At 35.0% G+C, this 16,416-nt stretch overlaps 3 protein-coding genes across 3 annotated transcripts in view; all 3 read left to right on the top strand.

Moving 5' to 3' along the window:
* LOC137741411 (probable aminotransferase TAT2) overlaps nucleotides 1–16,416 on the top strand; it is a 104,442-nt gene that overhangs the window by 15,360 nt on the left and 72,666 nt on the right. The window lies entirely within an intron of this gene.
* LOC137742300 (uncharacterized protein At4g28440-like) lies at nucleotides 142–2,774 on the top strand. Its single transcript, XM_068482131.1, has 2 exons — nucleotides 142–538; nucleotides 2,250–2,774. The coding sequence occupies exons 1-2, from the start codon at nucleotides 274–276 to the stop codon at nucleotides 2,459–2,461; spliced, it is 477 nt and encodes a 158-aa protein (XP_068338232.1). The 5' UTR covers nucleotides 142–273; the 3' UTR covers nucleotides 2,462–2,774.
* LOC137742806 (homeobox-leucine zipper protein ATHB-52-like) lies at nucleotides 14,834–15,352 on the top strand. The gene has a single exon (XM_068482759.1). It carries the CDS (start codon nucleotides 14,834–14,836, stop codon nucleotides 15,350–15,352), a length of 519 nt encoding a protein of 172 aa, XP_068338860.1.

Genomic DNA, 16,416 nt, shown 5'->3' with positions numbered 1-16,416 from the left:
ATTTAAAATAAAGAAAATTATCATTGGATCGTAACATTAAGAACGAGTCACAAGTTAAATGGTAGAAAACGAAACGTCATAAAGTCTTTATGTTTATTTTTTTATTTTCTTTTATGGTCAAGTAAGAAAGTCAATAGCAGAAATAAAAGCACACCAAAACGCCAAGCAGAGAAGAGAGCGAGAGTCGCATAGAGAGATCAAAACACATACAAATCCATTTCCCCTGGACTTTCGATTTTAGGGTTAGGTTTAGGGTTTTTGGACTTGGAAGCCATGTCGACGTCCACCAAAACGGCACCGTCTCAGACACCCCAGCAGAGCAATGCCAAGCCTGGTCTCAGGAAGCCCGTGTTCACCAAGGTCGAGTTGCTCAAGCCGGAGACCAGCGGCCACACGCTCGTCGCCAAGGTCCTGAGCTCGAACCCTGTGCTGCAGAAGGGCCGATCGGTGTCGCAGCACCTTCGCCAGACTCGAATCTCTGAGTGCTTGATTGGGGACGAGACTGGGACCATTCTCTTCACTGCCAGGAACGATCAAGGTATTGGGGCTTTTTCTTACTGTTTGTTTGGGAAAGTTGATTTATGTGTTTTGTTTGTCTGGGTTGTGAGAAATTGACTTTATTTGTCTGATTGGTTTGATTCATTTGTGTGTTGCTGTGTGTACATATTTTTTTGGGTATGTTTTTGTTTACTGATTTATTTGTTTCTGTATTGGTTGCTGGAAAAATGGATAGGGTGCCAGAAAGAAAGGGTGCATTAGGATTAATGGCTTTTGATGGTTAGAGTTACTGAAGAAAAGAGAAACTCAAATGAATTAGAGAAAATGGTTTTAGACATTAAGTAGGCTATGCACATTGTATGCGGCTTCATTTCGTTGTAAAAAATTTCAGATGAACCTAATTGTTAATCTTGGGTGCAAAAAATTGCAACAATTATCTATGCTAGTTATAGAAATCTACTTATTAGTTATTGAATTTTTTAACATCTTTCGAAATTATTGAAGAAAAGTTAAGAGTTGTGCATTGTTTATTCTTTTTGCCGGTATTTGGTGATGTTTTAACAGGTTTGAATGAAGTGAGATGCTTTATGCATTGTTAAGTTTTAGGATTCATACAGCGACCCCACTTAGTGGGATAAGGTTTTGTCTGCATTGTTAAGTTTTATGCTGGCACTGTTTGGCAAAAGAAGGTGAAATTGATTATGGTTTGTATTTTTTTTATTTCTGGAGTGGCACCAAGCAGGTGCTTCCTCGCGGAATACCTTCAAGTGCTTTTCTAGGAAACACTTGATTTTTGATCAAAATTTTTAATTGACCCACAATGAAAGTGCTTAGAAGAGAAGCATTTCCAAGCAGGCCCTTAGTTTGCTTTTGTTTCTAGAATATCTGTTGACAGTGGTGCTTTAAAAAATTTAAACTATGTAAAGAAATCTAAATAAATAAAATAGATTTATGCTCAATAATTTGGTGGACTTGATATGGGTAAGGTAGAACAAACAGGGTGTTGAAATCATAAAGGAAGAGAATATTAAGAATAGGCGCATTGACGTGTTTCTTTAAATGTTTGGCGAAATGAAGTTTGGAGATTAGGTGCTCTTCTTATGTTATTTTGTTGATTCTACATATCGTGCAAAGCATATGAAACCAAGAATATTGTCTTGTGATTAATGTTTTTGAATTTGATGAGATTTAGTAGTACTTTGTCTCGTTTAAGTACTGTGAAAAGTATAATGGAATGATTTCTATAGAGACCTTATTTATTGGGACGGGACCTCTGTGGAATCTTCTTTTGAGATGATGGAGATTTGATGTTCTGGATTTTAGTAATTGAGTTTGTTCAACTTAGAAATATAGTTTAGGAAATTAGGCTTAAGAGATGAGCAATTCTTGCACTTCACATAGATCCTTCATCAATTAGAGACAGGCATCTTGTCATCTTGATGTAAGGTACCCTTATTGTAAAGTTATGTTGATACTTTGATCAATCTACCTTATGTTTACTTGAACTAATATATTAATCTAATTAATTTTGCACATTGTGTAGAAAAATGTAATGGAAATAAATTTCACTGTATCGCAACTTTTCTTTTGTATATGATGCGAACATGTATAAGTTGGAGTTTCGTTTACTGTAAAATTCTATGAAGGTTATCATACAACTGAGCGCAGTTTCGCTGTTTCTTAATAAATGTGTTTTGCTGAAATGATTATTCCCGTTTAGTGTATCTTGTTTTACCTTGTTGTTTGCCCAGTTGACTTGATGAAGCTTGGTGCAACTGTAATTCTCCGCAATGCAAGGATTGACATGTTCAAGGGATCGATGAGGCTAGCAGTTGATAAATGGGGACGTATTGAGGTCACTGAACCTGCAAACTTTGAAGTGAAGGAGGATAACAATCTCTCTTTAGTGGAATATGAGCTGGTGAATGTTCAGGAGGAAGGAGGGGCGCCGCTTGGCAATTAGTATATTGTGAGTGAAGAATCAAAATTCATAAAGCGTCGATGGTTGGTTTTGGTTTTATTTCCATAGTAATCTGCTGTTGCTGCTACTTGCTTATATCGTATTGATGGAAGTTTAGTTTGGGAATGGCTCGAAGATGTTTTTCGTGAAAAAAAGACTTGGTGACGCTTTAATATAATATTATTATCATGACCTGACCCTAGGGTTTTGTTAGATGTGGCAGGAACAGCTTTTGTTTTTATGAAAGATGAAAATGTAAGAAAATGTTCATCACCAAGCAAGTGTTTCAATGATTTCTTCTCATCTTTTTAGCATCCCCATCAGTTCCTTGCTTATATGTTGCACCTTCTTTTTCGTTTTTAAATGCATGCATTCAATTCTTTAGCACTACGAAACTGATGGTTTTTCTGGGATCCAATCGAATCGAACCGAAACCAAATTTTATTTTTCTTGGTATTCAGCTGATTAGAGTGGATCTGTGACTTCTGGAACTGACATAACTGGATCGGATGATGAACATATTTGCTTGTGAGAATTCAATCCAATTTACTTGTTTCAAGCATACTTCCTCTTTAGACATTTGAAATTGGAGAAATTTTGCAGGGTAGCCGAAATACAAACCCGGTACTTCATGAGAAACATTGAAAGCTATACTTTCCGCTTGAATTATGATACTTGGTGGCGTATATTCTGGTTCATGGGAAAATCTCTTGAAATTGAACAAGTTATGAACAATTTAATATTAGTTGGTCTTGACAGAGTCATTGGCCTTCACAAAGCCACCCGGAATAGCATTTGCAAGAACCCTAACAAAACACCGGGCTTGGCCATTTCAGCTGGAAAGATTTAGAACTCATGTTCCGAGACACTAGCTAAATGCAAAGTTAAAATAGTTTGATAAATAGTTCCTAGGTAAATTTGAGGAAATAACTAGGCGGCGGCTTCAATGCTATGTAGTATCAGGAGTTACCGTCAAGTTTGATTTTCGCAATTATTTAAATATTTTATTTCCAATTCATTAATTTGTAAACAATGAATTTCATTTTCACTTTTCATACCACTCATTGCTAGGTGGTACACTAGCTAGAGATTTTTTCATTGAAATTTTAAGTTTCAAGAAAGGATAATGCTAGGATGATCATCTATTTAAATCATATGACGTGCTTATTGTCTTATTGATGATTGAATTATTGCTTAAGTATTGATTAACCTACTTATTTTTTAATTGTGACACATCACATAATTGACAAATTCAGTCGAAAAATTGGTTTACGTAGATTAAATTAAAATCAGAGTGATACTTGGTGCAATTTTGAGCGTCGATCACACAAATAAGATTTAAAAAGTTGTGAGTAATGCACGCAGGTGGCCAGGCCCTCTTGTAGCCTCCACATTGATAAAACTGGAAGACCTCTGTTTGTGCCGAAATGATCAAAGGTCATAAGAAGACTTGGAACTAGTCCCAAAGAGAGACCAGACAATAATGCTAAAACTACAGGCCCAAAGGGTCTTCGAGGTTACCGAAGAAGGTCCGGTCACTCGAAGGCCCAAGCGTGCGAGGAGAAGAGCTGACTGATCCACTCTGCACGACCAACACTTCTGTCATTCTCCTTTCTCTCTCCCCCTCTCTCGTTTTATCTCTCTCTCTCTCTCTCTCTCTCTCTCTCGTTTTATCTCTCTCTCTCTCTCTCTCTCTCTCTCGTTTTATCTCTCTCTCTCTCCTATGACAGCCCCTATTTGAACTGGAGTAATGTTATGGAGACTAAATTTGTAGACAAAATTTTTTAAACTAAATGACATGGATGTTGATGATTGGATTATTTAATGTTGATAAATGTGTTCATTTCTTATTGGTGACACATCATTTAGTTTGCAAATTTTGTCTCCCTAACATTACTGACGCGGTTGGCCTCCAGCTCGGTAAAATTGGCTTAAGGAAATGTATTTCAATATTTGTAAAGTGACGTGATTTTATGCTATTAGCTAGGTAATTATATTATCAGATAGAAAATAGTGGTCGTTAAATCAAGTAAGGACAACAAGTACTATCAATTGTTGCTGTTAAACCCTTTTTTATACGTACGTACTCTTAAAAAATAAATAAATAAATAAATAAATAATAATAATAATAATGTCTGCAGCATCCTTACTAAATCCAATCCATAATCATTTGTATACATATCCTAATTTTACCCTACACAACCAACCACACACCACTATGTTTTCTAAGTTTTAACTCCTCTCCTTCCCTCCCAGTCTATATATTCTTTCTCACAAAACAAATGCCCTTCATATAGACCCGGCAGTTTCTGACACGATACGATGACGCAACATGAAAATAACGGGTTTCGGATCAACATGATAACTAATTGGGTCATTATCGGGTGAACCGTTAAGAACCCATTAATAACAAGTTCTTAACGGTTATACACGTGGGTAACCCGTTTCGACCCGTTAAGAAAAAAATTGTTTTGATAATTTTAAAGTTTAACTACTACAAGATTTATTATAAAATACAATAGCCATATTAATATATACAATATATTCTATATTAAATATATAGTGTTATATTATTATTCTATATAAGTTTAAAAAAAATTTAGTCATTATTTATTTTTATTATGAGAGTTCCTTATTATCATTACTAGGATAAATTTTACTTAACATGTTGTTGTCCAAAATTAAAATAAACTAGTATAGTATTTGTATAGGCAAAAACTAAGAAGACATACATACAAGTATGGAAAATGTAAAAGAATATATAAACACTTGTGATTCATCATTATTCCTCCACGAGTAGATAATGGTTACGCTTATATTATCGTTTAGATTTTTAAAATCCTCCAAACCCTCATGAATAATGTTCTCTATTTGAGGGCAAAATTAATAAAATTAATAATAATTATTGTAGAAGTGTAAAAAATGTCAAAAAAAAAAAAAAAAATACACAATCACTCATAGTGACAAGCTTTACAACTTTCATGAAAGAGTTAGCTTCGAAATCCAACACTATAATCCATAAACCTTAAATTTATATTTAACCGTCAATTGTCATTTACGCTTTATTCTTCTTACTGAATTTTATTTTTAAAATTTTCATTTTTGAAAACATGATCATCTGGTGGATGTAAGAAGATAAACGGTTCAGATCTTTGATATCACGTTTCGATATTTACGGTTAATTGAAATATGAGTCAATGTCATATAGTTTGTAGAAACTTTATAAACATCAAGCAATATTTTCACTAACCATAAAACTCTGAACATCATATCAACGATCCAAACCGTTCATCTTCCTGCATCCTCTAATAGATCATGTTTTCAAAAAAGAAAATCCGAAAAAAAAAAAAATTTGATGAGAAAAATGAAGCGTAAATGTAAACAACAATCAACTGTTAAATTTTGATCCATGATTTATATGATTATAGTGGCAAATTTCAAAGTTAAGCTCTTCACGAAAGTTGAAAAGCTTGTCATTATGAGCGTTTATATATTTTTTCTACATTTTTTACACTTCTAAATTAATTAAAAAACTATTAAAGACTTTACTTAAATAACAGCCGTAAGATAAATGGAAGTAAATATGTATTGTTGGATTCTATTTCACTTATATTATTAGAACTTTTTTGGATGAAAATACCCTTTCTCTATTCCATTATTTTCCAATTTTACCATTTAATCAAAACAAAAGCCCTAATCCCTTTCTCTCTCCCCACTCCCGTAACCCTCTCTCCCGATCCCGCCGTCTATTTTTCCTAGCCCTTCTCTCCCGCCGTATGTTCAGTTCTTCCGGTAGCCTCTCTCAGTCTCTCTTTTCTCCTCCCTCGTGCAGTGGACGAAATCATCCTTGTCATCTCTAGTCGTCTCTACATCTCTGCATCTCTGCATCTCCGCATCTCCATTATCCAGATTCCACTCCAGGTTCGATTTTGCCTCTTAATTTGGCTATTTACTTGGATGAAAAATATGTAAGACTTTGGCTATTTCCTGAATAAGTTTCGTTACTGCTTTTTCATTTTAAGTTCCGTTACTACTTTAATCGATCTCCGCAAGAACAAAGTTTTACTGTACTTTGAATTGCCTGATGATGTTGATTTAGATTCATTGTGGGGAGGGAATTTAGAGGTTAAAAAAGGATGAGGATATGGATTTTGGGAAGCCTAGGATGGGGATGCGTATTTATATATCTTGTCAAATTGGAAAGAAAGAAAGAGGTCTAGACAGAGTTCAATCAGAGAGAGGATACGAAAAGGGAGATCGGGGTTAGTGAAGAACATGTGGGTTTATGATTCCAAATCCTGTTGACCTGCAACTTGTAAGGCTATGGTATTTTGTAATGTTCTAATGCTTTTTTATGGGAAGTATTATTGGCACTCCAAAAATCTCATTCTACACTTCTCACAAGAGTATTTTTTTTCTTTCCTAATATATAAAGTTTGGAGTATAGAATGAGATTTTTGGAGTGCTAATAACAATTTTCTTTATTATTATGCTCTTATTTTGGGTATGTAAATATATACTTAAAAGAAAAATGTGTTTTTATGTTTTGGATGTGACAATATGATATGTATATACTTATTTAGTATTATGTTTTTCATTTGATTATTTATTGGTTTAAAATATATTTTCCTTAACGGGTAACGGGTCGGGTCATATTACTTGTTAATATTATTGGGTCGATTTTGGGTAGGGTCATTTTACCCGTTTATTTTAACGGGTGTTACACTACGCGACCCATTAAGATATCGGGTATGACACAAAAACGACACGAACATGGAAAACACGACACGAATGCCAGGTCTACCTCCATCTGATAGAGAACGACTGTAGGCCGGCATTAGGACATCGCAACAGTGATGTTTCATGTCAATACAATAAAATGATCTATAAATTTTTGTTTACATATCCTCCTTTCATTGATACAAAATATCATTATAATGTACACATATCTTGTAAGTTGTTCCTGCTATATGCGTTTCCATATATGGCTCACCCTGGCTCGAGTAGTGCAGGTCGTTCAAATCAATGCTTTAGCCAATAACAGACCACCAAGGCACTAACCCCAAAACAAAAATGCCAAAAAAAAAAATATATATATATAGAAATCAAAGGTCGCTGCTGGTGGCCGGGTGGGTTGCGGTGGTGGGTCAAAACAGTGTCATGGTGTGACGGCTTGGCAAAGTTCATGCATGCACTCAGACTCGGATAATAAGACATTGAATGCGCAACGTAAGTCGTAGTACAATAAATGTTTCCACTGAAAACCCTAATGTTTGGTGCATCGTAAAAGGACCGGGGATAAAGTTCCAACCACCAAAAACCATAAAATATAAGAGATGTGGGGAAGTGTTTGTAACCCTCCAAACGACAGAATCACACTGATAAAACGTATACAATAGGAACCATTTGGTGTATGATTTATTTATGATTTTTTGGCTGAATTATTCATTTAATTTGGTCTAAATGTGAATTTACTCATCTAATTTTTGGTGTACATTGTCAAACTTCCTGTTAGTTGACCATATACCGATAATTGGTAGTCATGCATGTTCCTAGAGTTTAATGGAAGCATGATCACTACAAAAAAATTCCAAGCATTATGTCATAATCTGTGACTATATATTGAGCTTCTTTGTTAATTGTCAATTAGGGTTAAGTTAATTGCTAAAACCTTTGAAATGACGCAGCTGGATTATATCCAATAGATTGTAAATGGGATAGGACTGGAATTCATAAGCCACTATAATGATTTGTGCTAACTTGAGTTTTCTTACTTATTATCAATTGGTTTTCAGTGGGATATTCTAACGGATTGATCTATGATGCTCTTAAAATACTTAATATAATAATTTGTGTTTGCCTGAGTTTTCCTACCTGTTATCAATTGGTTTTGAGTGAGTATTCTAAATTTGAATGGATTACTCTATTGTACAATTAAAAAAAAAGGCGTGTACCTGTAAACCATTAATTTGAATGATGATTTAGTAATGCAATCGTATCCATTCAAAAAAATCTAATTTGACAGTGTAATAAGAAATTTGGACATAAACACCAACTTTTTCACAATAAACACCAACTTTTTCACAATAATGTTCCGTGTTATCTTTAAAAATAAGACTAGAAATTGTTACTAACACAACAAATTACACGTGAAGAACAAGAGAAATACATATGATAAAGTTTTTAGAATACTAATAACATCTCCCCAAGTAATCTCATCTTTATAAAATTATATAGATAACCTCACGTTAACTTACTTGAAGGCTGAGAGGGACATTACGAGTGGATAATGTACGTACACAGGTTTGTTGCGATAACTTCTCAAAATGTTGAGGCAAAGTAACAAAGATAGAGATGCAAGCAGAAACTGAGAGGGACGTTACGAGTGGATGATGTACGTATACAGGTTTGTTGCGATAACTTCTTCAAAATGTTGAGGCAAAGTAACAAAGATAGAGATGCAAGCAGAATTCTTGAATCAATCATATCACATCCCATATATGGTGGCATAAGGGCCAATCCTAAGTGACCCTACTTATAGAATATAGTGCAATCAAAGGACAATAATTTACTAAACATACATGCATGTTGGTCAAAATTGCTGCTTGCAATCCAGTTGCATGGTCTCGACATTTTCAGATAGCCACTATAGATGAAGACGTATCCATCAAACTATCTCACGCTCTGGCTTCCCGACAGATTTATTTTCAAGTCCAATTACGTGACGCTGCAAAAGTCGTGGAGAGCCTCTTGAATACAGTACCTTTATCTGGAATGGAAGCACCGTAAATTAGGAGAAACATATTAAGGGTTTGATTTCAACCAAACCCATGTAGTCATGATCAACTTGAACAACTTGCAGAAGCTATACAAACTGTGATACTTCGAACTTACACACCGCTATATTTCGTTTAATGGCACTTAGTCTCTACTTTTGTTGAAAGAAATTAGAAAGTCGTCTCTCGTAAACAATAATTATTGAATAAAAAGTAACGATAGGTTAATTATGAACTTTTAATTCTTTAATGGGTTTTTATCACAAATGGTCTCTGAAATTGACCCTCACCTTCAAGATGGTCCTTAAAATTGAAAATCAATCAATGTAGTTCCTAAAAATAGGTGTCGCAAATCAATATGGTCATTCCGTCACAATTATGTTAAAAATTCCGTTAAATGCTAATGTGGCACATAAATGGGTTCCATAAGTCCTTTTTTTTTCTTTTCTTCTTCTCACAAATGGTCTTTGAAATTAGCCCATGACATCAAAATGGTCATTGAAATTAAAAATTGATCAATGTAAGTCAATTTTCAAGGCTTAGTGGAATTATACATCTTGTTAATCTCTTGATGCAAATATATATGTTTTCATGTCCCCTACTAAACTTCTGCACTAGCTAATGTGTCATCTTCAGAATCTTCTGTCACTAGTTTTACAGATCAAGACAGCAGGTAAAGACTAAATTAAGGGTCATCTTCTCTTGGTTAATTGAGATTGATGGTCAAATCTAGCTCGACCCAAAGACGGGGGCCGGCGGCCATTTTTTCTTTTAAACTCTCGAATCTCCTGATTTAGACTATGTGCAATCGCATGGGTTAAAACTTGAAATTCTAAGTTATAATTCAGAAACAGCTTTAATCCTTTAGGATGCGTTTGTTGCATCGGACTGTCTCGCACTAGACTAACTTCAGGGATTAAGCTGGACTGACTTAGACTAGACTAAGCTACACTAGTTACTAAGCTAGACTAGTTTAATGAAGCGTTTGGTGCAGTGTCAGACTAAGAAGCTAGACTAACAATAAATTATTATTATTATTATTATTATTATTATTATTTAATTTATTTTCTATTAAAAATATCAAAATGAATATATGGAAAAATAAAAGGGCATAGCCCTCTTCTTCTTCACAAATTGCAGGTGCTTCTGCAACTTGGAGAATTATCAAACTTTCATCGACTCAAATTGATAGCAAATAGAACCAAATTTGTAGTTTAGAAGATGAACGAGCCTTGTATAAGATTTCTTGAACATTTGTTCCACCCTCACCCTCACCGACAGTTCCACTCAATTCGTTGGATTTTTGTAAGACTACCATAAGCCTTAATGTAAAAGGTACTAATTAATTGGGTAAGATCATATACAAAATTAATGAGTTAATAACAAAACATATCAGAATTTACATAGAACAACTTTGTATTTCAATTCATAAAAGGAAAAATAGCAGATAAATTGAAAATAAATGGGTAGCAATCAAAATCCAAAAATCAAAACCCATAAACCAATCAAATCTGAGAAATCAATCAAACCCACAAATCGATCAAAAACAAAAATCTATCAAAACCCAGTAATAATTTCACGAATCTTCAAAACAAAACTGAAGAAAACTAAGAAGAGAAAGTGGCAAAGGAAGCCGTGATTTACGAGGACGCGGCGGCGGTCCTGGGATGGTTTGGCGAGGTTATCAAGCAGGATGTGGAGTCGAGCAGAGCGAGGAGTCGAGTGGGATAACGCGAGAGAAAAGAAGGGTCCTAGCATTCCGGTGGTGGTTAGGGGGTCTCACTAAGACTATCTAGCGAGCCCCATAGTCGAGGCGAGTGAGGTTTAATCCCACTAAAGCTAGTCATTTCCTCTAAAAAACATGGGACTGCACTAACACCTAATCCAGTCTAGTCCAGTCCCACTTAGTGAGGGCAAACAAACACCCCCTAAATGATTATGGCTAAAAATGAGATTATTAAAAGAAAATTTAACCTAATTTTTTCTTGGCAACCTTTTCAAAGATGAAATTTATATAGATTATCCTAATTTTATTTTTTATGAATACTTTCACCTAAAAATATTTATATTCCGAATAACAAAAAATCAGTCAACCTATCTCATTCTTAAACACAGGTTCATACACATATGCACCACATGAAACACGAAAGTCATGGAACATCATGAAACCCTTTCTACAAATGAAACACATAAAAATTAGGTATTTATATATTATTTATAGAGTATTTATAGTGAATTTCGTGTGGATGTTTGAACATATACATAGGCATTTATAGAGTTTTGATGTGAATTTCGACTTAAATATATATTTTTTATTGTTGGCTGTTGGACCCAATTCATTTTACTGTTACATTTTCTCATATTCGATCTTAGCCATTAGATTTAAGGTAATTATAAAAGTTTTTTTTTTTTATGAATATGGAGCGTTAGATCAACCAACGATTCAAAATCGCCAACCGTTGGATTAAAAAAAAGAGTCATTAGGCTCGTCGCAAGTGGCAGACAAAGCCGTCAATGCTGGGACCCAATTGTCAGGCTTTGTTGCGTAGCAAAAGTGAGGTTTGTAAGTGTGCCATGTGTGAAGCAAAAGCCAACGCGTTCAAGGGCAGTGGGAGGCTCGCCTTGTATCCTTGGCTCAATTTCTAGCCAGAATCAATCCCAAAACCAAATTTTCTCCTTGTAGCTTATTTTAGTCCAATGATTGGAAATGCGTAGGAAAAAGGGTTTTAAAGCTTAAAATTTAAGCTTTTATCCAACCATTGCATTTGGTGTTAAAAGCAATGTATGAGATATTTTATGTTTTTTCAGCAAAAACAAGTTGCTTAATTTCCACATTGTTGTGTACTTCTTAATTTGGAATGAGGATCCTCTCCGGGTATTCTTTGTGAGGATTCTAGGGATCCTTGTATCCTATCCGTTCATCATACATCATGTTGTCAGTTTTCATTAAGTATTGTTTGTGTTTAATTTCAAATTAAAAAAAATTCAAAATGATTCATGGTCACACAATGTACGAACGGATAGGATGTGAGGATCACAAAAGGATCCTAATAGGATCTAAATCCCTTAATCTGTACTTCAACATAGAGATATCAATACATTGGAGAAAGTACTATATTTCACGCAAGGTTATAATATTCCATAAAAAATAACCTTAAAAATTAGTAATTTTTTTTTTAACAAACGATATTATCTACACTCAATGGAGAAAGGTTAGCTTAGCCTCACAATGGGCTAGCAAATGTGGTTAAAATTCGCTTTCGGCAAGAATCGAACTTAAAACCTCTCATTTATAAGTGAAGAGGAATACCACTAGACAGTAGTACTAAGTGGCCCTAAAAATTAATAAATTGGAATCCGCAAAAAAGTATAGGAGAACTCTCAGGGCGTGTTTACTAATCCGTAATCAGATTGAAGGGAATTGAATTGAGGATGAATTAGATTGAGGAGGAAACTGAATTAGATTCTTATTGAAGTTGTACTAAAACTGTTTGGAATCGGAGTAAGAATGACATCGATTCATATAAACTGTCTCCTAATTCACTTAAATCGGAATGAAAATTAGCATGATTATTAAAATACCCCTAGTGTAACTAATCTAATTTATAAGCTAATTATTTTTAGTTAAACTTTTTTATTTTTTTATTTTTATAGTAGAGAGTATAGTTTTTCTTTAGTAAAACTTTTTTTCATTTTTTCATTTTTTATTGAGACCCTTTCCTGCCCCATCTCTATCTTCCCCATTCTTTTCATTTTTATCGTGACCCTCTGTCCTACCCTATCTGTTTTCCTTACCCCATAGCCACAGCCTTTCTAGTCACCACCAGCTGCCTTCCCTTGCTCTCTCTCTCCATCCCCTACAAATTCCTCTATCTTCATTTGTTCTTGATTTTGTAAATGTTTAATTTGGGTCACCACTGACACAAGAGATTGAGTCGGGGATGAATCAAAGTGATTTTAGTCGTTGCCGAAGTATGATCAAAATTGAAATTCCAAAATCCTCATCTTCTTCCCTTCTAATTTTGGTCATGAAACCATAATCCCGCAGGCCATGAAACCTACTAAATCTTCCTTTGACAGAGAGAGCAGAGACAGAGGTTGAAGGAAGAAGGAGATAAGGGTATATTGGGCAAAAAAAGCTGATTCCAGATATGCTTTCTCCAGGAGTCTGAATACCACCTATTGTTCGGTAGTCCAATTCTGGGAAAATCAGTAACTTGATTCCCCATTTTAAATGGGCCCCACTGACACTTTCATTCCGCCAGTGTTGGTAAACACTGGAATCCCTTGAAAGGAGTGCAATTCCCAATCCCTTCTATTCCCGTTAGGTAAACATGTCATCAAAGTTTACGATTGAATAATATGAAAGATAACAACTCAAATGGGTGAAGCTATACGAAAGATATATAGCATAGTAAGACTACAGAATTTGGCTAAGAGGCCCAAAGGTCACAGCATCGTATGAATTTTAATTGGTGACGCTCTTCTCTTTGAAATGACATATTTATGAATTTAAACTAAAAGAAATGATAGAATTTAAGTTCAAGTCTCTTGTTACACTGATTAACCAACTAGAATAAGAATGCAATATTTCAAGTTCAAAACTCCGTCTACGTATATATCACTCATAAAAGTTTATTGAAGTCTCTTGTTGCACTATTTTGCACTCATGTAGTCAATAAAAAGCTACTCATTAGTTTGAAAAACAAAAAATTGGATAAAAAAAAAAATACTAAACATGCCCTAATGAACTCAAGTAACATTGGAGTGGATTAACAGAAGGAGATAAGAGTTTCGAAGTCTTATGGACTTTTGACATGGCGGGCAATTTATAACAACTTGGAAACCCCGCCGTCCATGAATACTGTGGCTAATCGGTCTAAAGTCAGCAGAAGTGGCTGTCCTGTTTTTTCAGAGATAAAAAAACAAAAATCAAATGATCAAAGGTCGCATATAAATTTGTGGCAATAACTGATAAGTAGCTCCTGATCAAAGACTATATAGGTTAGCTTCATGTCTTTGTTGCACTGTAATACGTACAAAAGAGAAAAAGGTCCTTCGGGAACATCCCATAAAATTGATATAAAAAAAAAGTGGTATTATCCACATATTTTCTGTTAACTTTTAACTTTTAATTTTTTTTATTCATACAAACTTTGAAAATTAAAAAATATATGTAAAAAATTAAAAAAAAAATGTGTGAATAACACCAAAAAAAAAAATCACAACCACGTCAATTTATACCATCGATTCAAACATTACACACAAACTAAAAATTCTAGAACACTAGAATTATGGAAAGGAATTAATGCTTATTTTGATTAAAAAGAATTAATTAACAAAAACTTAAAAATCATATATATATAAAAGATAATATTTTTAAATTGCAGAAATAGAGGGGTAGGGTTACATCCCACGTGAAAACCCACAGGGGCGTGGACTCTGTCTCTCTCAGGTTTTCAATACTTATAAATTAGAGAACATAATTGTATATATTTAACTGAGATCAGCTCAAAACCTCCAAGCTTATCACACAACTCTACAGCTCTTTGACAAAAAAATAAAAACTCTACAGCTCGCAAGCAAGATCAACCAAATCATGGATTTTTTCCAGACCTCGAACCACAAAAACCAATTCCAACACAACAAAAAAAGGCTAACTCAAGACCAAGTGAAGCTCCTAGAGCGAAGCTTTGCCTTCAACAAGAAGCTTGAACCAGAGCGCAAGCTTCTGCTGGCCAAGCAGCTCGCAATCCCACCGAGACAGGTTGCAATTTGGTACCAGAACAAGCGCGCGCGGTGGAAGACGCAGAGCCTCGAGCTCAACTACAATGCAATCCAAGCGAAGCTGGAGAGTGCCCTAGCTGAAAAGAGGAGGCTTGAGAAAGATGTTGAGAGGCTTAGAGGCGAGCTTAAGAGGGCTCATGAAGTTGTGTTGGCCTTGAACCAACAAGTACAAGTGTTTCCACCTAATCCTGTAATTTGTTCAGTGTTTGATTCTTCTAATTGTAGTGATGAGGGTGGTGTTGGAAGTTCCAGCATGCAGGTGCAGCCTCATGGGGATCATGAGGTTAAGCAACTTGAGGAGCTCTATGCTTGTTTGATTGGCATGCAGTGACGGGTTTAATCCTTCTTTTCTTTTGGTAACTGATGGGTTTAATCTTTAATATTATGGGGTTATATATTATTAATATACTTTTGAATCTGCTTGAGAAAACTTCTAAGTTTCGTTCATCTTAGAATTTCTTTTTCATACTCGGCTGTTAGTTAATTACATTGCAATTTAATATACTTCGAACGCAAACATGTCATGTAAGTTGATCTCTATGACATGGGATAATTCAATCAGTAAATTAATTAGATTATAATTGGGTCTTCGTATTATTTCTTCCATGGTGGTGTGCTGTACTAACCAGCTGTCGATCAAGATCAAAAGAAGGCTAACTTAATTGAATTGAATGCCCTTCTCAACTGTTGCTGTTGAATTATTTGGTGAGACAATCAATCTGTTGTACAATTAATGTTGTACGAAGAGCTGATTAAGATCATATAGCAGTATCCTCATATAGTTTGTGTTAGACAAATAAGGAATATGGTTGGAGTCCTTGTGTAATTGTATATAATATTATTATTGGAAGAATAAGCCGTCCTACAACCGTCCTACCTTGTCCTACCTACACACTAGCCGTCCTACAGCCGTCAAGCCATCCTACCTTGTCCTACCTACACACTAGGACGGCTACCTTGTCCTCTACAGCCGTCCTACCTTGTCCTATCTACACACCAGGACGGCTACCTTGTCCTACCTACACATTTGTATCATGTATATATATCCTTGTAATCTTGTAGAGAAACATAATGAAAAAAAGCATTCTCTTCCATTTTTCCACATTCACGTATCAATAACAAATATATTTTTTAGCCTACATACCTTTTTCTACATGATATACAGAGCAGGTTTATAACCCTAGCCCTAATTTTTTTTCGGCAGCTTTCTCTGCCGTTCCCATGGCTGACTCTTCTTCTTCCGATGGTGTTTTTTCCCTTCATCATTCCGACCACCCGAATCTTGTCCTTGTATCCAAGAAGTTGAATGGTGATAACTACACATCCTGGGCCCGTGGCATGCAGCTTTCCTTGAGTGCCAAGAATAAACTTGGTTTCATCACTGGCGATATCCAA

The sequence above is a fragment of the Pyrus communis genome, chromosome 8 (genome assembly GCF_963583255.1).
Source record: "Pyrus communis chromosome 8, drPyrComm1.1, whole genome shotgun sequence".
NCBI classification, from domain to species: domain Eukaryota; kingdom Viridiplantae; phylum Streptophyta; class Magnoliopsida; order Rosales; family Rosaceae; genus Pyrus; species Pyrus communis.
This window is presented reverse-complemented; position numbering and strand designations above follow the sequence as displayed.